This window comes from Glycine max, chromosome 20, assembly GCF_000004515.6.
Source record: "Glycine max cultivar Williams 82 chromosome 20, Glycine_max_v4.0, whole genome shotgun sequence".
Classification (NCBI taxonomy): Eukaryota; Viridiplantae; Streptophyta; class Magnoliopsida; order Fabales; family Fabaceae; genus Glycine; species Glycine max.
The window spans coordinates 44,033,160-44,055,204 of NC_038256.2; the positions used below are offsets into that span (position 1 = coordinate 44,033,160).

At 32.4% G+C, this 22,045-nt stretch overlaps 3 protein-coding genes across 4 annotated transcripts; all 3 read left to right on the plus strand.

The window, feature by feature from the left end:
• The first annotated feature begins 142 nt into the window (after nt 1-142).
• Nucleotides 143-4,812, plus strand: LOC100791655 (serine/threonine-protein phosphatase PP1). The gene is made up of 4 exons (XM_003556306.5): nt 143-871; nt 2,776-3,335; nt 3,417-3,641; nt 4,291-4,812. The coding sequence occupies exons 1-4, from the start codon at nt 697-699 to the stop codon at nt 4,321-4,323; spliced, it is 993 nt and encodes a 330-aa protein (XP_003556354.1). The 5' UTR covers nt 143-696; the 3' UTR covers nt 4,324-4,812.
• Nucleotides 4,813-8,862: 4,050 nt separating this feature from the next.
• Nucleotides 8,863-12,850, plus strand: PHT1-5 (inorganic phosphate transporter 1-5). Its single transcript, NM_001253310.2, has 2 exons — nt 8,863-9,138; nt 10,855-12,850. Exon 2 carries the CDS (start codon nt 10,874-10,876, stop codon nt 12,482-12,484), a length of 1,611 nt encoding a protein of 536 aa, NP_001240239.1. The 5' UTR covers nt 8,863-9,138; nt 10,855-10,873; the 3' UTR covers nt 12,485-12,850.
• A 4,897-nt stretch (nt 12,851-17,747) lies between these two features.
• On the plus strand, nt 17,748-21,686 carry PHT1-10 (inorganic phosphate transporter 1-10). Of its 2 annotated transcripts, XM_014772236.3 has the most exons (2): nt 17,748-17,979; nt 19,818-21,686. In XM_014772236.3, the coding sequence occupies exon 2, from the start codon at nt 19,870-19,872 to the stop codon at nt 21,451-21,453; it is 1,584 nt and encodes a 527-aa protein (XP_014627722.1). In that variant the 5' UTR covers nt 17,748-17,979; nt 19,818-19,869; the 3' UTR covers nt 21,454-21,686.
• Nucleotides 21,687-22,045: the final 359 nt, after the last annotated feature.

The following is a 22,045-nucleotide window of genomic DNA, read 5'->3' on the forward strand; positions in this document are numbered from 1 at the left end:
TCGAGTATGATTTTCTCTAAAATACTATATACCTAAATTCCTCATTACCTGGCCCTAGTGGCTGATCATAATTAACTCTTAATATCATCTATAGTATCTAATTAAATTGATTATGACACCATCATGATGCACGGAGACGTGGCTTGTTACTTATTTAACTTGTTGACAAATATGGCCAATAGATGGGTGCATTCGACTAGTGGCGGGTAGTGTTTCCATCACACTATGATGATTAAGCAATTGGCTTGTTTAGTTTGACACAAAACAGAACAAGTGAGGAGGAACAACCAATTGGCAAATCTATGCAGCAGATTCAAACCGCGTCATCTTCCCATGTATACTTATTATGTTTCATAGTTCCTGCTGGGACCTCAACTCAACACGCCCCACTTTATTCTTCTCTCTACGCGTTCGAATATGTTCTTCTTCACTTTCCTCTTTTCAACGCTCTCCACTCCTTTCCTTTCTTAACCTCTTCTACTAGACACACAACTCTAAACAAAAGGGTCTTCTCTTCTTATTTGAATTTGACTTAAAGCTACTTCTCTCTTTATTCTCTATTTTGTTTTCAACATGATCATTGCCAATATATAGACAACATCAGACTTCCTTTATTATCTTGGCTACCTACTACCTCTTTCCTTTCACTTTGTTGTTTGTTTGTGTTATCTTGACTTTTGAAACGTGAGACTGAGAATGGAACGTGGGGTTCTTGATAGTATCATTAATAGGCTGCTTGAAGTCAGAGGCAGACCAGGGAAGCAGGTGCAACTTTCTGAGGCTGAGATCAAGCAGCTTTGTCTTGTCTCCAGGGATATCTTCTTGAGGCAGCCCAACCTCTTGGAACTCGAGGCACCAATTAAGATCTGTGGTATTCTTTTTCCCCTCCCTCAATCAATCACATGCTTCTATTACTATTTCTTAGTCAGCTTACTTGTTACATGATCATGTCAGTTCTGTGATGACTTTTACTGAGTGGCTTTTTGTATGTGTTATTGTAGCATGTGTGGATTGTTGTCTGTGACTAAAAAACAAGTTAAAGCTATAGGATAATTCTTTTTATACAAAGCAGTTATGGTCTAAAGTTGTTTTAGATTATAGGTTTAGGGGAAGTTCTTATAATTGAATTGGAGATCACATTTGAAACAACTTGGTGTCTTGTTTTTTTTGTTTTTTCCTGATGTTGGTAAGGTTGTGTGTCATCATTGAAACTTTGGTCTTTAATTGAGCCGAAGTGCGATCCATGTATCTTACCTCACTTAGTAAGATAAGACTTAGTTGTTGCTGCTACGGTTGCATATGTCTTACCCTCCCTAGACCCCATAATTCTTGTTTATTTGAATTATAATATTAATGCCTTTCTATGAGCTCTAGAATTACAATTTTTTATTAGATTCTTTAAATTGCATTATATTTTATCATATTGAAGTAAAAGAGGCCATACCCCTCGAAAAAGAAGAACTCCTGTTAAATTCTGTTTTTAGGAATATTAAAGTGTCTCTTCTTATTCTGTTGATCTGTTCTCATGGTTGTTTCATAGAAGTATGCTCAATTCAACTTGAGGTTTTCTCAAAACCTATTGTATGAAATATCTTAGTCTGGGTGGATTATAACACGAATAAGAATCTTTCTAGAAACTTAATTATCTTCATGGGGACTTCAGGAAGCAAAAGTTTTGTGGATGGATTTGTCCAGTATGGAAATGAAACTATCTTCTCAATGGTACTAGCCAATGTGTCACATATTTTCACTTGTAAATACTGAAACATGAATTTTTTCCCTCTGCAATTCAAGTACCTTAATATACTATGATTGACAAGCCATTTCTGCTGGTATTTTTTTTTTTTTTTTGGTGGAAGCTGGCATATAATTTATTACAGAGTATGCTTTCCCCATTCCATATCAATAAACTGTTGATCTGAATATTTCCCATGCAGCTTCAACTGGAAAACAAGTATGATATACATGATATGCATATTATGTATATTTTTTACATGTAATACAGACCGGCAAGATTATTACAGAATATGCTTTACCCTCTCTTAGGCTTCCTCACATATAGCTAACTAGTAATACAGACCAAAATCCTCTGTATTTTAGCAAAATTAAAATAGCCATTGTCCTACGACAACCACCACCAAGCCTTATCCAATTAGGTTGGGTTGGATTGGATTGAAACAAGCATCAAACAATGTCACAAGGCTTTCTAAAACCAAATTATAATTAAATTCAATTATCGTAAGGTCTTCTTTAACTGATCGTCCTAATGCTTTCTGCAGTATAATTTAATAACTATCTACTATTGTTGTGGTTATTATAATGCATGTGTCTGTATTGTTTATGTAGTTGTTTTGTTTGTGTAATATGAAGAAACAGAGCGGAGTTCCACGTAAAGTGACCTGTATTTGGAAAGATTGATGTATTATATTGTAAATATAAACCTTTTTAGAACCAGTTATCAATCAGTGTTAAGTGAACAAAAGTTACTCCAAGGGCAGTTCGATCGGTTTTTCGCAGAATTATACAATTGAATATCTAAATTTCTATGATGACTACTAGGCACTGCACAAAGTTTCTTATTTAATTTTTTAAAATGATTTTACATCTAGGTGGAAATTAGTATCCCATATTAGACAATAAGATTTGGAGTTTGGTCAAAAATTACAGGCAATCATCTTGCATAACTTTTTTTTCTTTTGTCCAGAATGAAAACTATATTTTCATTTTGTAATTTAAGATTGGAAGTAATAGTTTGCTTCATTTCTGTGTTACCAGGAGATGTCCATGGTCAATATTCCGACCTTCTGCGACTTTTTGAGTATGGTGGATTGCCTCCTCGTTCTAATTACTTGTTTCTAGGGGACTATGTTGATCGTGGGAAGCAAAGTTTGGAGACAATATGTCTCCTTCTGGCTTATAAAATAAAATATCCCAACAACTTTTTCCTTCTGAGGGGCAACCATGAATGTGCTTCTATAAACCGCATCTACGGATTTTATGATGAGTGTAAACGAAGGTACAATGTGAGGCTTTGGAAAGTGTTCACGGAATGTTTCAACTGCTTGCCAGTGGCAGCTCTAATTGATGAAAAGATACTTTGTATGCATGGTGGACTCTCTCCTGAGTTACACAATCTGAATCAGATAAAGAGTTTGCCGCGTCCTATTGAAGTGCCTGAAACTGGTCTACTATGTGACCTCCTTTGGTCTGATCCTAGTAGTGACATTCGGGGTTGGGGAGAGAATGACCGCGGAGTTTCCTATACTTTTGGTGCTGATAGGGTGACAGAATTCCTTCAGAAGCATGATCTTGATTTGATTTGCAGGGCCCATCAGGTTTCATATTCCTTTTAAATATGTGATTGTAATGGCTAGGAATCAAAATGTATGATGTGATGATTATATTCCGTGTTACAGGTCATGGAAGACGGATATGAATTCTTTGCTAACAGGCAACTTGTAACCATCTTCTCGGCTCCTAATTACTGTGGAGAGTTTGACAATGCTGGTGCTATGATGACTGTTGATGAGACACTTGTTTGCTCTTTTCAAATATTGAAGCCTGTAGAAAATAAAAAGCCTAATAAGTTTGCCTTTGGGAGCACAACTACAGTTAAGCATAGTACTCCAACAAAAACCAAGGTATTTTGATTCCTTGAATCCATTACAGAATTTTAATAACGTAGCAGAAATTGATTTGAGCTTGAACTTTTGATATGTGCCGGAAACCTTAGGGAAATAGTCAAAACAGGACTCTTTAGTATATCAAGTGCAAGTATAAAACAAAATTCTTAAGAGGGGGGCATAACAACAATTTTTTCTTGCAAGTTGTAGCCTGTATTAATAGGTTCTAGCAGTGGAAATAGCCTTTCCGCTCACTTGGATAAGGTTGCATCCATCTAACCCTCCCTAGAATCCCAAAATAATGGGAGCTTCATGCTAAGTTTTCTCAAAGGACTAGTTTGAATATTTTAGGTCAACAGTTGGTGAGGTGTTAGTGTTAGTCACAAACTCAAAATGTCTGTAGCTCATTGTATGTTTCACTCAGATTCTTTTGAACATGCTTGCTACATCATAAATTCAATTGTTTAACTGTCAATTATGTAAGGCATCCTTATCACACCTATTTTAAAAGCTATTCTAGAATCTATTAACTGCTAAAGTTATTGAAACTTATCAAGAATTTTCTATTTTATTCTTTGTCTAGCTGAACCCAAGAGCATGTCCTTCTCCCTTAACATTGCACTATATGTTCTGAAATGCTTACAATCTTTCCTTTGTTTCCCCCCAGTTCCAGCAATCATTTTTTGGTGCTAAAGCATGACTTGATGAGCGTGAGTACAATTATTAAATGTTTGGTAGCCAAAGTTGACTTGGAAGAAGTTTTATCAGTGTTCACTTCAATGTGAAGGAAGAGTACAACTATCGATACAACCCAAGAACTATGAAGAATAATGGAGATTATCTTCGCTTTACCTTTTAGGGATAGCTGAATAATTCTTTCTTCTGCTGGCATAGTTGCCCCTTATACAATATTGTCAAATACAAATGGAGGACTGAGGTGTTACTTTTCTTCTCCTTCAGTCCTCCTATATTCTCTTTGCCGATCTTCCTTTGTATTATAGTAAATGAATTAACGCAACACACCTTCGAATGTCTTTTGGAAGTTATTTCACCATTGTAAATATGTTGTCGCTTGGTTGGTTAGAATATATATGTTCTACACCCCTTGCATAGGTCAATTTTTTATCTTGGATTTTTTTCTTTGGTGACCTGAAGTACTATATATCCGATGAAAATAATGAGATGAAGTGATAAGATTGGCTAAATGACATGCTAAAAATTAGGAAATGATATTTTCCAAGTATTATAGCAGCATAAATCATTCTGATCTTATTTAAGCTATGAGGATCACCTAGATGATGAATTGTAGATAACATTAGGTTATACTTGTGATAAGTTGTTTTCTAAGTTTGTTCTTAACTGATACAAAACCATCTATATATTGGACCTTCTTGTAGGTCGCATAGTACACTTAAAGACACTGATCGATAGCAAAGTAATGAGTGTTTAGTAATCCTGGGACAATTATATGATGTGTTGTATGGCAGTTATGTGTGTATCTCTTAAATAGTATTTGTGACAGATTTCTGATTTGTTGTGTTAAACTGTTTAAGTTTGTTTGAACTTTGAAGGAGAATCCTGTTAGTTTTGTACTATAAATTCTGCATTAATTCTGAAATTCTTTCAATTAAATCTTCTAGTTTGTGAGTTAAAACTCTCGAGTCTATCATTATCAACGAGTACCGCAGATTTACCAAGATTAATCATCCGACAAGGAGATCCAATTCTGACCTCAAATGCAGTCTTTATTGATGGAGATCAAAGTAGTAAGGTCCAAAGATTAGAATTGTCTATCTCGTGACCCACATCTCATGGATGATTAATGAGTCTACATCACATGAACTCGTACTCCATTATTTAAAAATAAAAATAAAATACTTACATTCAGGTGATCCCGCTAGTCAGACTAGCTAGTTGACTAAGAGTCAACTATCAAAACAACCTTCTATCAGTAAATTGTTTCAAAACATAGCCAAATTGTTTCAAAATCCTCTTAAATATGCGATTGTAATAGCAAGGAATTAAAATGTACAATTTGCTGATTATATTCCATGTTACAAGTTGTGGAAGAGGGATATGAATTCTTTGAAAGAGACCACTTATAAGTTATAGCTATCTTTTTGGCACCTAATTACTGTGGAGAGTTTGACAATGTTGCTGCTATGATGACTGATACCCTTGTGTGCTGTTTTCAAATATTGAAGCCTCTAGATAAAATGCCTAGTAAGTTAGACTTTGGGAGCACAACTACAGTCTAGCGTAGCACTCCAACAAAAGCCAAGGCATTTTGATTCCTTGGATCCTTGCAACTATTAAACAAAAATGCTAACATTAATGTAGCAAAAAATGATAAAATCATAATTTCTTTTCCTGATAGTGGGACTTGATTTGAAACTTGAACTATTGATACATGCTGAAAACCAGACTTAAAACAGGACTCATAAGTTTATCAAGTGCAAGTATAAAACGAGATTCTTAAAGGGGTGGCATAACAATAAGGTTTTCTTGTGAGTTTTAGCGTGCAATCATAGTGATCACAGCCTTCCTGCTTACTTGGATAAGGTTTTCTCCATCGAACCCTCCCTAGAACCCCACAATGGTCACTTGATTTTAAGTCTATTAAAAGTGCTCGGTGTGGAAATTATTCATTAATAAAGTTAGTAAATATTTCACATAAATATTGCAAGAGACCATTAAAAGGCTTATGAAAATTAACATAATTATTAAATGAATAAATATCATAATCAAATAATTAAGATATTGTATATAATAATTAATAGCATGTTTACAACTCTAATTAGAGACAAATTAATATCATAGAGTTATATTCATATTCATATTAGTAACATAGTGAAGGATTAGAATTCAATTTCCACAAAATACATCTTTAAAGAGGGCGAAGAGTTTCAAGTATAACTAAGTTTGAGTTGAATATTAATTTCATAATTAATTCAAAAGATTGAAACTTGTGAGAATACTTTAAAAATTTATGAGAATATTTTGGATATCAAATAAAAAAATATACATTCATATTAACATCTTACACAATGATGACAACAAACAAAAAGACATAATAGCCTTGACAATGCTATGTACAAATAATAATAATAAATAAGAATACAAACAATTAAAATCCACCTATTTATTTTAAATTAATAATCAACATATCAAAATAATAATAAATAAGAATATGCAAAATATGTATAAATAATTAAAATTCCTTTTAATAATTACATACTCAAAATTAATTTTAATTCAAAGTATTTAAATATGTATTATTCAAACAAAAATTACATTACCATATAATCAATTCTAAACATAATTAATTTGATTTAAAATCAATTTTTTCATTCCAATCCAAACACACCGGAAATGGATGTATAAGGTGGGCCGAAGATGACGGGAGAATGGTGATGGGTATGAAAGCGCGTGAATGTGTGGCCCATAAGATGAGAATATTAATAAGACGCGCATGTACGACTGAGGACATTGGCCGAAGCCAAATTACATGAATTGGATTTTGGTTAATAGTCTCTGCTCGGTTGACTTTGACAATTGTCATCTCTTCGCTTCCTTTTCTTTATTTTGTTTTCAGGCTTCGCTTACAGCGACGGGTTCAAAATTATACGAGCTATTTCCTTTTCTATTGATGTCACTATTACACATCGTTTGAGGCATAGGCCATTTCTATAAAATTCCATAATTTATATGAATATCAAGATATCTCCTCTTTCGGATTATTTTATTCCATCGAAATTATTTATATCAAACTCAATTTTACTGGAAACTAAAAGGCTAGTTAACATACTAATGGTGTAGTTTTTAAATTCGATTTTTTTTTCTTATATTTTATATGATTATATAGTTGTGTTTGGATTGATTCATCTTGTACAAAAAGTTTTAACCTAGCATCATCTTTAAAATATATTTACTAAAACATTTTCAAGCAAAATAAATTAATTTATTATTGTACTAAATTTTTTATTAATAAAAATTATCCTAATATATATATATATATTTAATTTAAATAATCTTTACAAAAACATAATAACTAGTTTTATTTTAGATAACCTTATAATTTCCTTTTTCAATAATGCATATAGGCATCACTTTAATTGTTGTAATTATAATTTATAAAACATCGATCACATGCCAATTAATTAATGTTCAGGCCTTTAGGAAATGCGACTGAGATCGGAAGGAATTTGGATAGAATGACCTACTAATATATAAAGTAAGGGCACGTTTACATCAGATTGATAAATTATTATGAGAGTCTTGAATAGTACGTTGAACGATGAAGATGGATTATAAAAATGTAAGGTCGTTAATTTTGATTGTTATTTTATTTTATTTTTCAAATTATGTACGATTTTGACTTCTTGTTTTTTTAAAAGAAAATATGCATTTTAATTTGAAGGTGTTTACTCTGATTAATTTGATTGGAAATATAGAGAAAAAAAGGAAATAATATTACTTCGGTATTCATGTTATTACAATACTAGTTAACATGATTTTAGGTGCATGTATGCATATTTAGTTTATTGTTGAACAATGACTTTGGTTAATGTTGTAACCGTGTTTGGATGAATATAAAACAAACAATATAAATAATAGAAGTATTTTACATTGTGGTTTAATCAAAACTTATTATATATCAATAAATTATTGATTTAAATAATATTAAGGACAATTTTATTAAGTAAAATCAAGTTAAAGTCTTGTTGATGAAAAAACATAATTAAGAAAAGATCGACTAAAGCTGATCAATCAAAATTTTAAATAGTGATATCACATTAATTTTTTATCATTCATGTTTCATTGTATAATATAGATTTTCTTTTTTTATTTTCATATAAAAATATTCTTTATATATAGAGAGAAAAACATATATTTTAACACCAAATGTTAATATACACTTAGCGAGAAAAAAATAAAGAAAAAATATAAATATAATAGATATAATATGATAGAAAAAGAAAATGAAAACAAATAAGAATTATTAATAAAATATTTAAAATAAAAAGATGCACCAAATTACAAAAAAGAATTCTATAGTCTTTTGGTTTTTACTTTTAATATTTAAAGTAAGTCACCAAGTATGAAAAAGAGCCTAAAGAAAGAGATAAAGTAATAAATTCATCTCTTTCATATTATTATTATATTAATTCATGTGGCAATAAATCAAAAAGTTATCCTATACATATAAAATGTGTTGCAGAGTAAATAGTGACGGCTATATGAGATGAAGCAAGCAAGCAATTTGTGAAGGCGTTGACCAGAAAAGTGTGAACTACAAAGTGTAGGAATGGGGCATATACCTGCAGATACGTGCGGTGATTCTGGATTCTTGAAGCCATTCCTTGTATTTTCTGGTGATAGCTTAGTCTTCTTGTGCTATATATAACAACACAACTCACCCTCTCTTCATTCCCTACACAACACTCTCTCTCCTCCTTCCACCTAGCAGTGGTGACAACCAAACCAAGTGTCCCCTCCTTTCTCTTGTTAACAGGTGAGACCCTAGCTTTTTCATTTTCCTTCATGGAATATTCTCTTGTACTTTTTGGTTACGCATGGCATGGAAATGGAACTAGCTCACTTGTAGTTGTAGCCTATGGTTGAGTTCCTTAAAGGGAGGCCTACTTTTCTAAGCGCACAAACACAGTTTCACTTTCTCAATTTTATAATTTAGTATTGAACTAATGATTACCATTCCACCACTAAAAATCTGGATTGCTTTTCATGATTCTTCTCCTCACAATCCACCACTAGGTCTGACCCACCCACTCTTTTTGCAAAATTGCGGTGGTGTTATGTTATCGTTGCCCATTAAATGAAACAGAAAAGAAACAACTTTAGCCTTATCCATTTTCTTAATCCCTTTTGTTTTTTTCTTTCCATGAAACAACAGCAACCCCTCCCTCCAAACAAAAACTCGAACCTTCTCAATGGAATTAATTCTTCAGGAAATTATTAGCACAAACCCTCCTCCTCTGACTTTTTTTTTATAAAAAAAATCATTTTTGTAATTTAGTATGATAAATCTTTTCCAATGTGTATTCTTCTTTTGTCTTTACCAATTATGAGTTTTTTTTTTGTTTCCTCGTGCTACTCATGGTCTGCTAGCGACTTGGTTCAACACCAGATTCCCTGTTTGCAATAGATTTTCCACACCTTTTTTTTTTCTCCATGTCTCTGTTCTTTTTTTTTCGGTTTGGTAGGGACACCATAAAAAGAAAATATTACCAAATTAACAATGAATTCCCAATTTCTGAACCATTTTTTCTCCATCATGGTATATACTGAAGTTGACTCATTGGTTGAATCCACACCTTAAGCAATTTGGGGGAAGTGGTTGAAATCCTACGTGAAGTGAGAATAGATCTCTTCTTCTTATACTAAATTCTCACATGACTTTGATATGAGAAAATTGTGTTGATCTTTCTTTTTTTGATATCGTGTTGATCTTTATTTTCGTACATCAAATCTTATCTATTTTATGATAAACACTATTTTATATGACATGGCTATTTGAAAATATCTACTACGTGGCAAGCTTTCCGTAACTGAAATAATAGTCTTAGTTTTTTTTTCTTAACCTCCCTTTGATTAAGAAAAAGGATCCGGCCAGACTCATCTGAAATTGGAAAGTTAAGTTTTCGTAAAGTATCGAATTTAAGTATTATCCGAACAATTCAACCTTAAAACATCAACACATTATCCAGTTGCGCTCAATCACTTGAATCAAGTGGTTGTTAGTTTAGAATCAAATTATTATAAAGCATTAATATAATAGTTTCTATTTTGGAATTTTCAACTTTGGTGACTGTTGACTATGAATACAGTAGAAAAATACTAAAAAAGTAAAGGTTTTTCATCAATCCATTGCATCAGCCTGAGAGAGATGAACATCTGCCGTATTTTTTTTTTCGAACCTTCATTCAAATTGTTAGTTTCTTACAAAAGTCTTCTATACACTTAAAATTTGCCAACTATTCAATATTTTGTTCTTGATAATTAGTACAAAGTGTGGAACTCGTTTATATCATTCCTTCGTTGTTATTACAAACACCAGTTCTTTTCCTTTGAAATTGTTATTATTGAAGGGAAGATGAATATGGAGTTGCTTGCCTATAGACTATAGTTGTATTTGGCCAATACAAAAACTAGCATCTTTTTTATTTTTTCTTGTGCTGGAAAATTCTAATCAATGATTGTGGCACATCAGGTAGCAGAGTTAGTGAGTAATGGCAGGAGGACAACTAGGAGTGCTTAATGCACTCGATGTGGCAAAAACACAATGGTACCACTTCACTGCTATTGTGATAGCTGGAATGGGATTCTTCACTGATGCCTATGATCTTTTCTGCATTTCCCTTGTGACCAAGTTGTTGGGGAGGTTATATTACACAGACATAACGAACCCGAAGCCTGGTGTTCTTCCTCCTAATGTGCAAGCTGCTGTGACTGGTGTTGCTCTATGTGGCACTTTAGCCGGCCAACTTTTCTTTGGATGGCTTGGTGACAAGTTGGGAAGGAAAAGGGTTTATGGCTTAACTCTTATGCTTATGGTTGTGTGTTCCGTTGCCTCAGGGCTCTCTTTTGGAGACACCCCCAAGGGTGTCATGGCCACACTTTGTTTCTTCAGGTTCTGGCTTGGCTTTGGGATTGGTGGTGACTACCCTCTATCAGCTACAATCATGTCTGAATATGCCAACAAAAAGACTCGAGGGGCATTCATTGCTGCAGTGTTTGCAATGCAGGGTTTTGGAATCCTGGCTGGTGGAATAGTTGCCTTGATTGTGTCATCTGCATATGACCACAAATATGATCTTCCTAGTTACAAAGACAATCCAGCAGGTTCGAAGGTGGATTCGCTTGATTACGTTTGGCGTATCATTTTGATGTTTGGTGCAGTCCCAGCAGGGCTTACCTACTATTGGCGAATGAAAATGCCAGAGACGGCTCGTTACACGGCCCTTGTAGCCAAGAATGCAAAACAAGCTGCTTCAGACATGTCTAAGGTGTTACAAGTTGAGGTTGAAGCTGAAGAGGATAAGTTGCAGCACATGGTTGAGAGTGAACACCAAAAGTATGGCTTGTTCAGCAAGGAATTCGCCAAACGCCACGGGCTGCACTTGGTTGGAACCACAGTTACTTGGTTCTTGTTGGACATTGCCTTCTACAGCCAGAACCTTTTCCAAAAGGACATTTTCAGTGCCATTGGATGGATCCCTCCTGCACAAGACATGAATGCAATCCATGAAGTTTATAGGATTGCAAGAGCACAAACACTGATAGCATTGTGCAGCACCGTGCCAGGGTACTGGTTTACAGTGGCCTTTATCGATATCATGGGCCGTTTCGCCATCCAATTGATGGGTTTCTTCTTCATGACAGTCTTCATGTTTGCTCTTGCTATACCTTACAATCATTGGAAGAACCACAACAATATTGGCTTTGTTGTTATGTACTCATTCACATTCTTCTTCTCCAACTTTGGTCCAAATGCCACCACATTTGTTGTGCCAGCAGAGATTTTCCCAGCAAGGCTAAGATCTACTTGTCATGGAATCTCAGCTGCTGCAGGAAAGGCAGGAGCTATTGTTGGTGCATTTGGGTTCTTGTATGCTGCACAAAGTACGAACCCCGATAAAGTTGATCATGGTTACCCAACTGGTATTGGGGTTAAAAACTCCCTCATTGTGCTTGGTGTGATCAACTTCTTTGGAATGGTATTCACCTTGTTAGTGCCAGAATCAAAGGGAAAATCACTGGAAGAGTTGAGTGGGGAGAATGAAGATGATGGTGCTGAGGCTATAGAGATGGCAGGGTCTGCTAGGACGGTTCCAGTTTAACCAAAGTCTATGATCAACAAAGTAGTTCATAATTCTAGTGATGCTATTATTGTGTGACAATATTACTTCGGGTTTTCTACAGCTAGATGCACAATAATGATGTAGATATATGTTTCTCGGTGCTGTAACTTTAAAAATCAATTATAAAGGGTGTGTATTTCATTCTTGTTTTTAATTAGAAGTGTTGTCTCAATCATACGTGTATTTGATATCTGTAGCTAAAGGTATTGAAGAAAAGTTTTGCCTCGAGTTCCTTTGTTTTAAAGGTTTCCTCTGTCTATGTATAGTTCTTCAAGTAATGGTATCATATGTATGCATACTTTTACCGAGGAATAAACTCTACAATCTTAATGCAATTATAAAGGATTTTTATTTTCATTTTCTTTCCTCCATTTTGTTCAGCAGAACGAAGATAGAGACAACTTTGTTTAGATCATTCTATCATTCATACTATAAAGGCTTAGGATAAAAAGAAAGGGAAAATCATAAGATTACCTTATCTTTGTAAATAAGCACTCGAACTTTCATCTCCTTTCAAATAATTCTTCAACTCTTACTATATTTACAATAGATCCTTTTGTTCCTAGAAAGAATTTAAGGATTAATTAAAACGAAATAGAAAAGTTCATAATGTCTATTTGTTAAAGACACTAAGTTAAATGTTCTTTTTTCTAGAAAGAAAAAGAAGAAAAATATTCTCTGTGATGCATGTGGGTTTATTGAACTAAAACTTCGTGCAACACTACATCATATGCAATCACAAACAACACAATCAAGTAATGCAGAAACAGAATTCCCTAATTGTTAAAAAAGCAGAAACGCAAAGCAGACTCGGCCAAAAAATGCTGAAAAATTCACTCAAGTAATTAATCCCAAGCCATGAGCTGCATAAGGAAATTTAAAAATGAAAGAAAATAGAGGGAAAAAACAATGTTTTTTTTACCTTTGTTTAGTTAGAGAGAAAGTGAAAAAAAAATTTTACTTTTAGAAATAAAATTTCAAAAAATTTATTTCCTTACACTTTTCTTCGATTTAAATTTAAAATTTTTCTTTTATGTTTACTTTCTTTCGTTTGGACCAAATATAGGTAAAAGTCTTTACATTTCCAATTCATTAACTTTGTTTTCGGTTTACATTCACCGCAACTTACATTTTCAAAATCTTTATGTGCATGTTTAGTTTTCAGTGGTTCATCAAAAGTAATTTTTGTCAATCGATCAAAATTCCTACTTTTGTATTTATTTTACATTTATCTATTGGATCTGCATTGAAATGCATGTTGCATCAGTTCTAACTGTAAACTAAACATAGCCTATATTGCTTTCAAATATACTTTTCATGTGCAAGCATTTCACTTTAACTTGCACCCCCTCCTTTTGGCTACTAAATTTATGAGAATATTTTAGCTATCAAGTAAGGTATAAAAAACAAACAATACTCCTCGCGGAATGTCACAAGCATGATGTAAGCAGTGGAATAACTCCATTCTATGGGGTTAAGACTTAAGATTCAAATCTGTACACACCATCCTGCAAAATAACTGTCTCATAATTTGGAGTGCCTTGCTTTCATTTGATAATGATATGAATTAATTTTCGTTAAACAATACAGGATCATACTTACCGAAATTTTGAAACCAAAAATATCCTAATGTTTTATATGGTAAGATATACCAGTTAGTTTCTAATTTTTTTATTAATCGAAAAATTTGTTTGTAATTTTTATCATTTTTTAAAACACTATTTAAAATAATATGTTTTAAACTCTATCTTCTAATTTTTTTATATATTTTTTCTCTTTTTATTTCTAATACATATATCAAATTTTTTTATTATCTTTTTAAAATAAATTATGATTTTATTGTTTTTTTTTGTCATTTTATACTTTTTACTTACTTCAACGACTAATTTTATCAAACATCTAATTTAATAAGTTAATTTTCAGTTTTTAATTAAAATTTTAATTTTTAACTAACTTTTAAACTTTAAATTAACTTTTCAGATAATTTTATTTAGCAAGCCTAAATCAATGTTTTTGTGGGGTGCAGAATTTCACAACCATCCAAGTCACGCACCTCACAGAATACCAATACGGTTTCTATACCTTCCACTTTTCAAAATGGTGTTTAATTTAAAGTTTAAAATTGTTTAAGCGAAAGGAAGCTGAATCTGAACTGGCCTAGAATATTTACATTGTCAGATCACTTAAGACTTAGCTTTCCTCCATTTTTTGATGTGAGGAATGAAAATTATAGCACATCTGAACCACATCCCAACAAGCCTGTATTATTTGGCAGATTTCAGCAAATTAAAAGTCTCAAAAGTATTAGGTACTTTAGAAGAAAATACATTAAAATTTGTATTCTCTTTATTACATTATTTCGCTTGACCCTTTTGTTTAGTTTCGAAAGATTCTCAAGTCCATATTGCCATCATGATTATTGATTAATGGCATCACAAACATGCGCCTAACGTCAAAGGCAAGGTACCTAGGTATAAGATTTTAAGATAATTTGTTTAACATTTTGAATTAACGTGTTTGCGTATACCCTAAATGAATGAACGAATTTCCTCAAAAATAAAAAATGAGTGAGTGAATAAAAAAAAAATAACGTGCTTGGTATAGCTGCCGTTGATAGTGAAGTGGGTATCCACTTGTTGCTCTTGCTCGTAACAGGTAATCAATGACGTGAACGGTGAGAGTCAATAATATTAGGGTAAAACATTTAAAATATGACTTCTCGTAAGAGGACAAGGTGTTGTTACAAACGGTCAAAAGGTTACCATTTTAGTGCATGAGGACCATAGCGAGAGAAGACTTTTATTAATTATTCTGTCTTCTAATATTTAAAAATAAATGCTTTTTTTTATAAAATAGACACATGGTAAAAAAGGCACTTATTGATATGGTTAAACGTATAAATCGGACAAACTGTATTCATGTAACGTATCACGTAAACATGGAAAGCAAAGATTCTTCACGGGTTGTTTCACAATTGGATGAAATGGTTGTGGTCACAAAGTTTGAAGTCATGTGAGAAGCCTATAAATACAACCAATTGAGTTGCTACAAAATTCCAATAAAACTGTATAACATGCCTGGTAATTTCTGCTACATAGCATGATGTAGATGTAGATAAGATGGAAAAGGAAAGGCATATATTTTGAGATCTAAATGCTAGTCTATGATAAAATACTTCAAAGTATAAAAGTGGTAAGTCAAATTTTTTAACAAAAATTAATCATAAATAATAAATAAAGTATCAAATTGAACTTGTATTTCCTTTTGCCACTCATGTTTGGAATCTGTCTCCAAACAGAGCATAACATTAATAAAATCTCATAATATTTATATTAATATTAATCTCCATTAAATAAAATCTGTATTAGCAAAAACGATATTAATGGCTAATAAATACAGTATTTCCTATTAGTATATGTATGTATGTTTTTTTCATAATGACTAGCTATTACCATTTAATCCAACAAAATTGGTCACTAATATCCTCCTCGTTGCAAACTAAAAACATTTGACCACAACTAAAACTTAAAAAAGAATAAAGAAAATACATGAATAAAATACACAATATCTCAGGATTATTGTGAGAGTGTAGCGCTTCCTGCATATTTTATCGAAGTCTTTGTTCATTTCAACTGGCCTAGCTCCAATGCAAAGACTGAACAATTGACCAATTAATGCTGGTGAAGTTTGACCAAATTTTTTGATCAGACTAAAGATTAAATGATATACGTAAATATTTTGGGCAAGTTAGTCTGTAAATAGTCAATACTATTCATCCGTTCATCTCTTTTCTTGTAATGATTTTTTTTATTTGATATGTGGGCTTGGGCCTAGAAGATAGTAAAAACTGTTATACTGTGGGCCTGAAAAAAAGAGTCTATTATTATTATTATTATTATTTTACAAATTATTTTCTCCATTTTAAAATAATAATTATTCTAGCTTGTTTAACAGAAATAAAATAATAATAAATAAATAAAAATAATAATAATTTTATAAAATTAATCTTATATCATCATTAATTTATTAAAAGATTTTCTTGTCCATCATTAATATTATAAAAAATATAAATAAAAAAAATAATAATTAATATTATATTGAAAAAAAATGATAATTATTTTAAAATTTTTCATGCAATAATTATAATGAAACGGTTTTACAAAAATAAAAAATAATAAATAAATAAATAAATAATAGTAATTTTATAAAATTAACCTTATATCATCATTAATTTATTTAAAGATTTTATTGTCTATCATTAATATTGTAAATAATATAAATAAAAAAGTAATCGATGTTATACTAAAAAACTAAAATAATAATTATTTTAAATTTTTTTCACACAATAATTAAAACGAAATAGACAAAGTAGAATATAATAATTGGGAGTGAAACTCTCATACTTCTCATTCTCTTAATTAGACACTTTGAATTTTTTTTCCTCTTCGTTCAATATGTACTTCAACTAGTCAAAAAAAAAAAAAAAACTTCTCTCATTCTCAACCATTTTTTATTATTTTTTGTTTATCTTTATATTTGTCTCTTTTGATCTACCATATTTTATCTTTATTTCTAAATTGAATTTCAATAAAAAAAAATTGAAAAAAATCAATTGTTTTTAAAATAAATTATTGATAATTAAAAATAATTATATATTTCAATTTAAGTTATTTATTATAAATCTATAATATAATTTTTGTTATTTCTAAGAATAGAAAATAGTTAAACTTTTACATTATTTGGAAGTGTTAGTTTGTACATAATGAGTGCGTATGTATCACATAACCTTACTAATTTTATTTATAAATCAAAGTTCATAAAACAATGATATATTATACCTAAACACCATAAACGCCTATTTCACACCTTTGAAATTTCATAATTTTTTTAATTACCTAACAAAATGTAGAAATTTTTAAATATTTGAGATATGCATTTTTAGTAAGGTAAATGTGAAATTTTAAGTAACAGAGATGTAAAAAAATATTTTTAGAGATAGTAGTTTTATCCAACAACATCACAACAATTAATGCCACAGTTCAATAAGGTAAATGGGAAGAATATGCTTTTGAATATGCAAATCTTGAAGAGGTTTAACACTGCTATAATTAATTATCATACATCTTAATGCTTAATAGTTACCATTATCTTTACTATTATAGCAAAAAAAAGTTGGAGGGAAACCCGCGGAGAATATGCTTTTTTTTTTTTATAGTTTTGATCTTTTGACAAAAAGATATGATTCGCTGCACTTAAATACAGAACCATTACCCATTCCCTCCATCTCAACAATAACATTCCATTCCATTCATTCTCTATTATATTTCTTCGTCGTTTCTCTCACGCATAGGAACAAGAACACTCCCTTTCACTTGCTGAAGGTGACGTTTTCTTGTGCGTTTCCCTGCACTCTTCCTACGTTTGAAAAGCGCGCGATATTGCTTTGTTCTCTATGCGTGCTACCACCGATCGAGGTATATATATGTATATATGCGTCTTTGTTTTTGTCTTTTCTTCATTTTTTTTAATCATTCTCTTTAGCTGTTCTAGTCGTTTCTTTTCTTTTTTCTTAATGAGGGGTTGGGATCGATTTTTTTTTTTTTTTTAATTTGTTCTTGTAGACATCAAATAGCAGAGCATTGCTCATGGGTTCTTTTATTGCTCTGCGAAGTTTTTATGGGATAACGGCTTCGATAATTTAAACCTAGCATTTCTCTAATAAAAGCGTGATGCTCTCAAGTCAACTAATTTTCCTGGAATTTATTTGCATATTATATTCTCTTTTATATTTATTATTTGCATTTATATGAGTTTATATAGTTTAATATAAATTATCTAATTTAGTGAACTTATCAAACTGTCAACATAAAATTAATATCATATAGACTCTTAATATAAAAAACAATGAAAATCTTAATAGATTTAAGACCTAATATCAGTTGTGGTTCTCAAGATACCAAATCTTGGAACAATGAAAATCTTAATAGGTTCATCTTAGATATCAGTTATGATGTCTAAGATACCAAATTTTGGAACAGATTATCCTGTCTCCATCTCAAAAGAAAACGATAATTTCATAAGAAATAAGATGATTTGATTTAGAAAGAACATTAAATCAATTATTTGTGACTAAATTTTGATGTGTTTATTTAATTAATCATTATATATTTCAAGTATTTTTCATAATGTCTCTCTTGATAAATCTAACATAATATATTAGATTATTAATATTTTATCAAGATCCACAAACATTCCAACAAAGCATGCCATCTCTTGGTCCCCTCAATTACGAATTCTTTTTAGGCTCACAACTAAAAATTAATCTCTCGGTCATTTTTAAACTATCATATTTTTATTCATATATTTAATATTCTTAAATGTAGACTTTTTAAAGTATTGTAAGTAGGGTTTTGGCCTTTTCAGTTTAACTTTGAGGTATTCCAACGAAATCAATATACGATTTAAAATTTAGTCCTATTTAAAGTTTTTTAATCTATCTTTTACATTTATTTCTATTCCTAAATAAATTGAATTATATATTTTTTAAATGATTATCAGATATTAAAATAAAACTTATATTACAATTTAAATTATCATTATAAATTTATATATATATTAAAAATATTTATTTTTTATAAATTTAGTAGCTCTTAAAGTGTTAAATTAATTAATTATTTTGTTGGATTGGGTCTATGAATATTGATAATAAATGTTTAGATATGTAAGACTTTATGATATTTGACTATTAGACTCCCTGGATCACATGAATACTCTTCCCAAGAAAAATACTCTTTTTATTGTTGTGCATAAGGTGTACTATACTATACGTAAACTTCCTTTAATAGCAATGCAATGATTTACGTGCTTCAGTTTGTTGAGGGACTATGATGGTCTATAGTTGAATATGTCAACCTTTTTCTTTGGTGACTTTATGATAAGAGAACAGCAAAAATTATATAAACAAAATTTGTAGTCATTACATTGGTGCTGCACTGGGTGACTTAAAAACTGAAATCTTAGAATCTGTTTGATGCCATGACTTACCATGTATTTTCGATGAAAAGAATTATTTTTAACGATCACGATGTTGTGCACTTGGTTTTCAGTCCCACTTTTAGAAGCTGTGGCCCCCATGTTGAAACCTTTTTTATTCAGATTGACTACTGTGGAAATTGTAGCTCTTTAATTTGTCTTATTGTCATCACCTTATCGCTTTTCTTAGCTTTCACCGTTGATTCATGGTTCATTTATTTTCTCTTGTTAATCAGTATCATGTTCACTCTCGTCTAACACCGCCTTCTGGTTATTTCAGGTTAAGGCACCTGGGAGACTAAAGGAAGAGAGTTTTGTGACAAAACACAGACATGGCTAGGGATCAGTTGCAAGTGCTTAATGCACTCGATGTTGCCAAGACACAATGGTACCATTTCACAGCAATTGTGATTGCTGGAATGGGTTTCTTCACTGATGCATATGATCTTTTTTGCATCTCCCTTGTCACCAAATTGCTTGGCCGCATATACTACTTTGAAGGCCACGACAAGCCTGGCTCTCTGCCATCAAATGTTTCTGCTGCCATCAATGGTGTTGCATTCTGTGGAACCCTTGCAGGCCAGCTTTTCTTTGGCTGGCTCGGTGACAAAATGGGAAGGAAACGTGTCTACGGGATGACCCTTATGCTCATGGTGATATGCTCAATTGCTTCTGGTCTTTCTTTTGGCAAAGACCCTAAAGCTGTTATGGCTACTCTTTGCTTCTTCCGTTTCTGGCTTGGATTTGGCATTGGTGGTGACTACCCTCTTTCAGCCACTATCATGTCTGAGTATGCCAACAGGAAGACTCGTGGGGCATTCATAGCTGCTGTTTTTGCCATGCAAGGTTTTGGAATTTTGGCTGGTGGCACGGTGGCAATTGTAGTTTCATCTGCTTTCAAGGCCCTGTACCCTGCTCCAGCATTCCAGGTTAACCCAGTTTTGTCCACAGTGCCACAAGCTGATTATGTTTGGAGGATAATCTTGATGTTTGGTGCACTCCCAGCTCTGCTCACATACTATTGGCGAATGAAAATGCCTGAGACTGCAAGGTACACTGCCTTGGTTGCCAAGAATGCCAAGCAGGCAGCTGCAGATATGTCAAAGGTGCTGCAAGTTGAGATAGAAGCTGAACAGGAGAAAGTTGAGCAATTGGACACAAGAAGAGGGAATGAATTTGGCTTGTTCACAAAACAGTTCCTTCGCCGCCATGGACTTCACCTTGTTGGAACAGCCACTACTTGGTTCCTGTTGGACATTGCGTATTATAGTCAGAATCTTTTCCAGAAAGACATTTTCAGTACAATTGGTTGGATTCCTGAAGCAAAAACCATGAATGCCGTTGAAGAGGTTTTCAAAATTGCTAGAGCACAGACCCTCATAGCCCTTTGCAGTACCGTACCTGGTTACTGGTTCACAGTGGCACTCATTGATAAGATGGGAAGGTTTACAATTCAGTTGATGGGCTTTTTCTTCATGACAGTGTTCATGTTTGCCTTAGCTATTCCATACCACCACTGGACCATGAAGGGCAACCAAATTGGGTTTGTTGTGCTGTACTCATTGACCTTCTTCTTTGCCAATTTTGGTCCAAATGCCACCACATTCGTCGTGCCGGCAGAGATTTTCCCTGCAAGGCTAAGGTCTACATGCCATGGCATATCAGCTGCAGCAGGGAAAGCAGGGGCAATGGTAGGGGCTTTTGGCTACCTGTATGCTCAGAATGCCATTGGGCTGAGAAATACACTTATAGTTTTGGGTGTGATTAACTTCTTGGGGATGCTGTTTACATTCTTGGTTCCTGAATCTAAAGGAAAATCCCTGGAGGAGATGTCTGGTGAAGCTGAAGAAGAGACTACTGCTGCTACAAGAGAATCAGCAATGGAGGCTGGTCTAGAAGTTAGGCCTTCTGTATAACTGCATGATTAGTTTCTTTTGTTATGTAACGGTAGGCTTATAGTATTTGCACTTTGGAGTATTTCACGTAGGATTCCATGTAGTCATACTGAAGTTGAATTTTTTTTTTTTTTTTTCATTTCTTTTAGCTTAGACTTTCGGGAATTATTTCTTTGTTTTGCCTTATTTTGTTATATAATCAGTTAGTCTATACAGTTTAAGTTGTTTATGGAACATATATGTGCTCTCTGTTACAGCCCTTTTTCTTTCCATTTACTGTTCACCAATCACCATAACCTGGCTTGGCACTTCATTTTGATGGTATCAAATGCCTTATTTTATCCCCCTTTTGAGGCTGTAATTAGCCAAGATAAAGATGTCTTAAGTCTAAATTAATCTTCACATGTCACAGTTTAGCAGAACCTTCCACATATTATATAATTAGAATCAAATTCTTGCAGTTATCTTTATATACTTGTGTTCTTTGCTCTTGAGGCTGTAAATAACTAATATAAGAATAGGAAAACAATCTCCATATTTTTCTATTTTGCATCTATTCCTGTGGCTGTATCTTCTCAGCAACAGGCCTTACGTGTGAATATCGTTTTTTTTT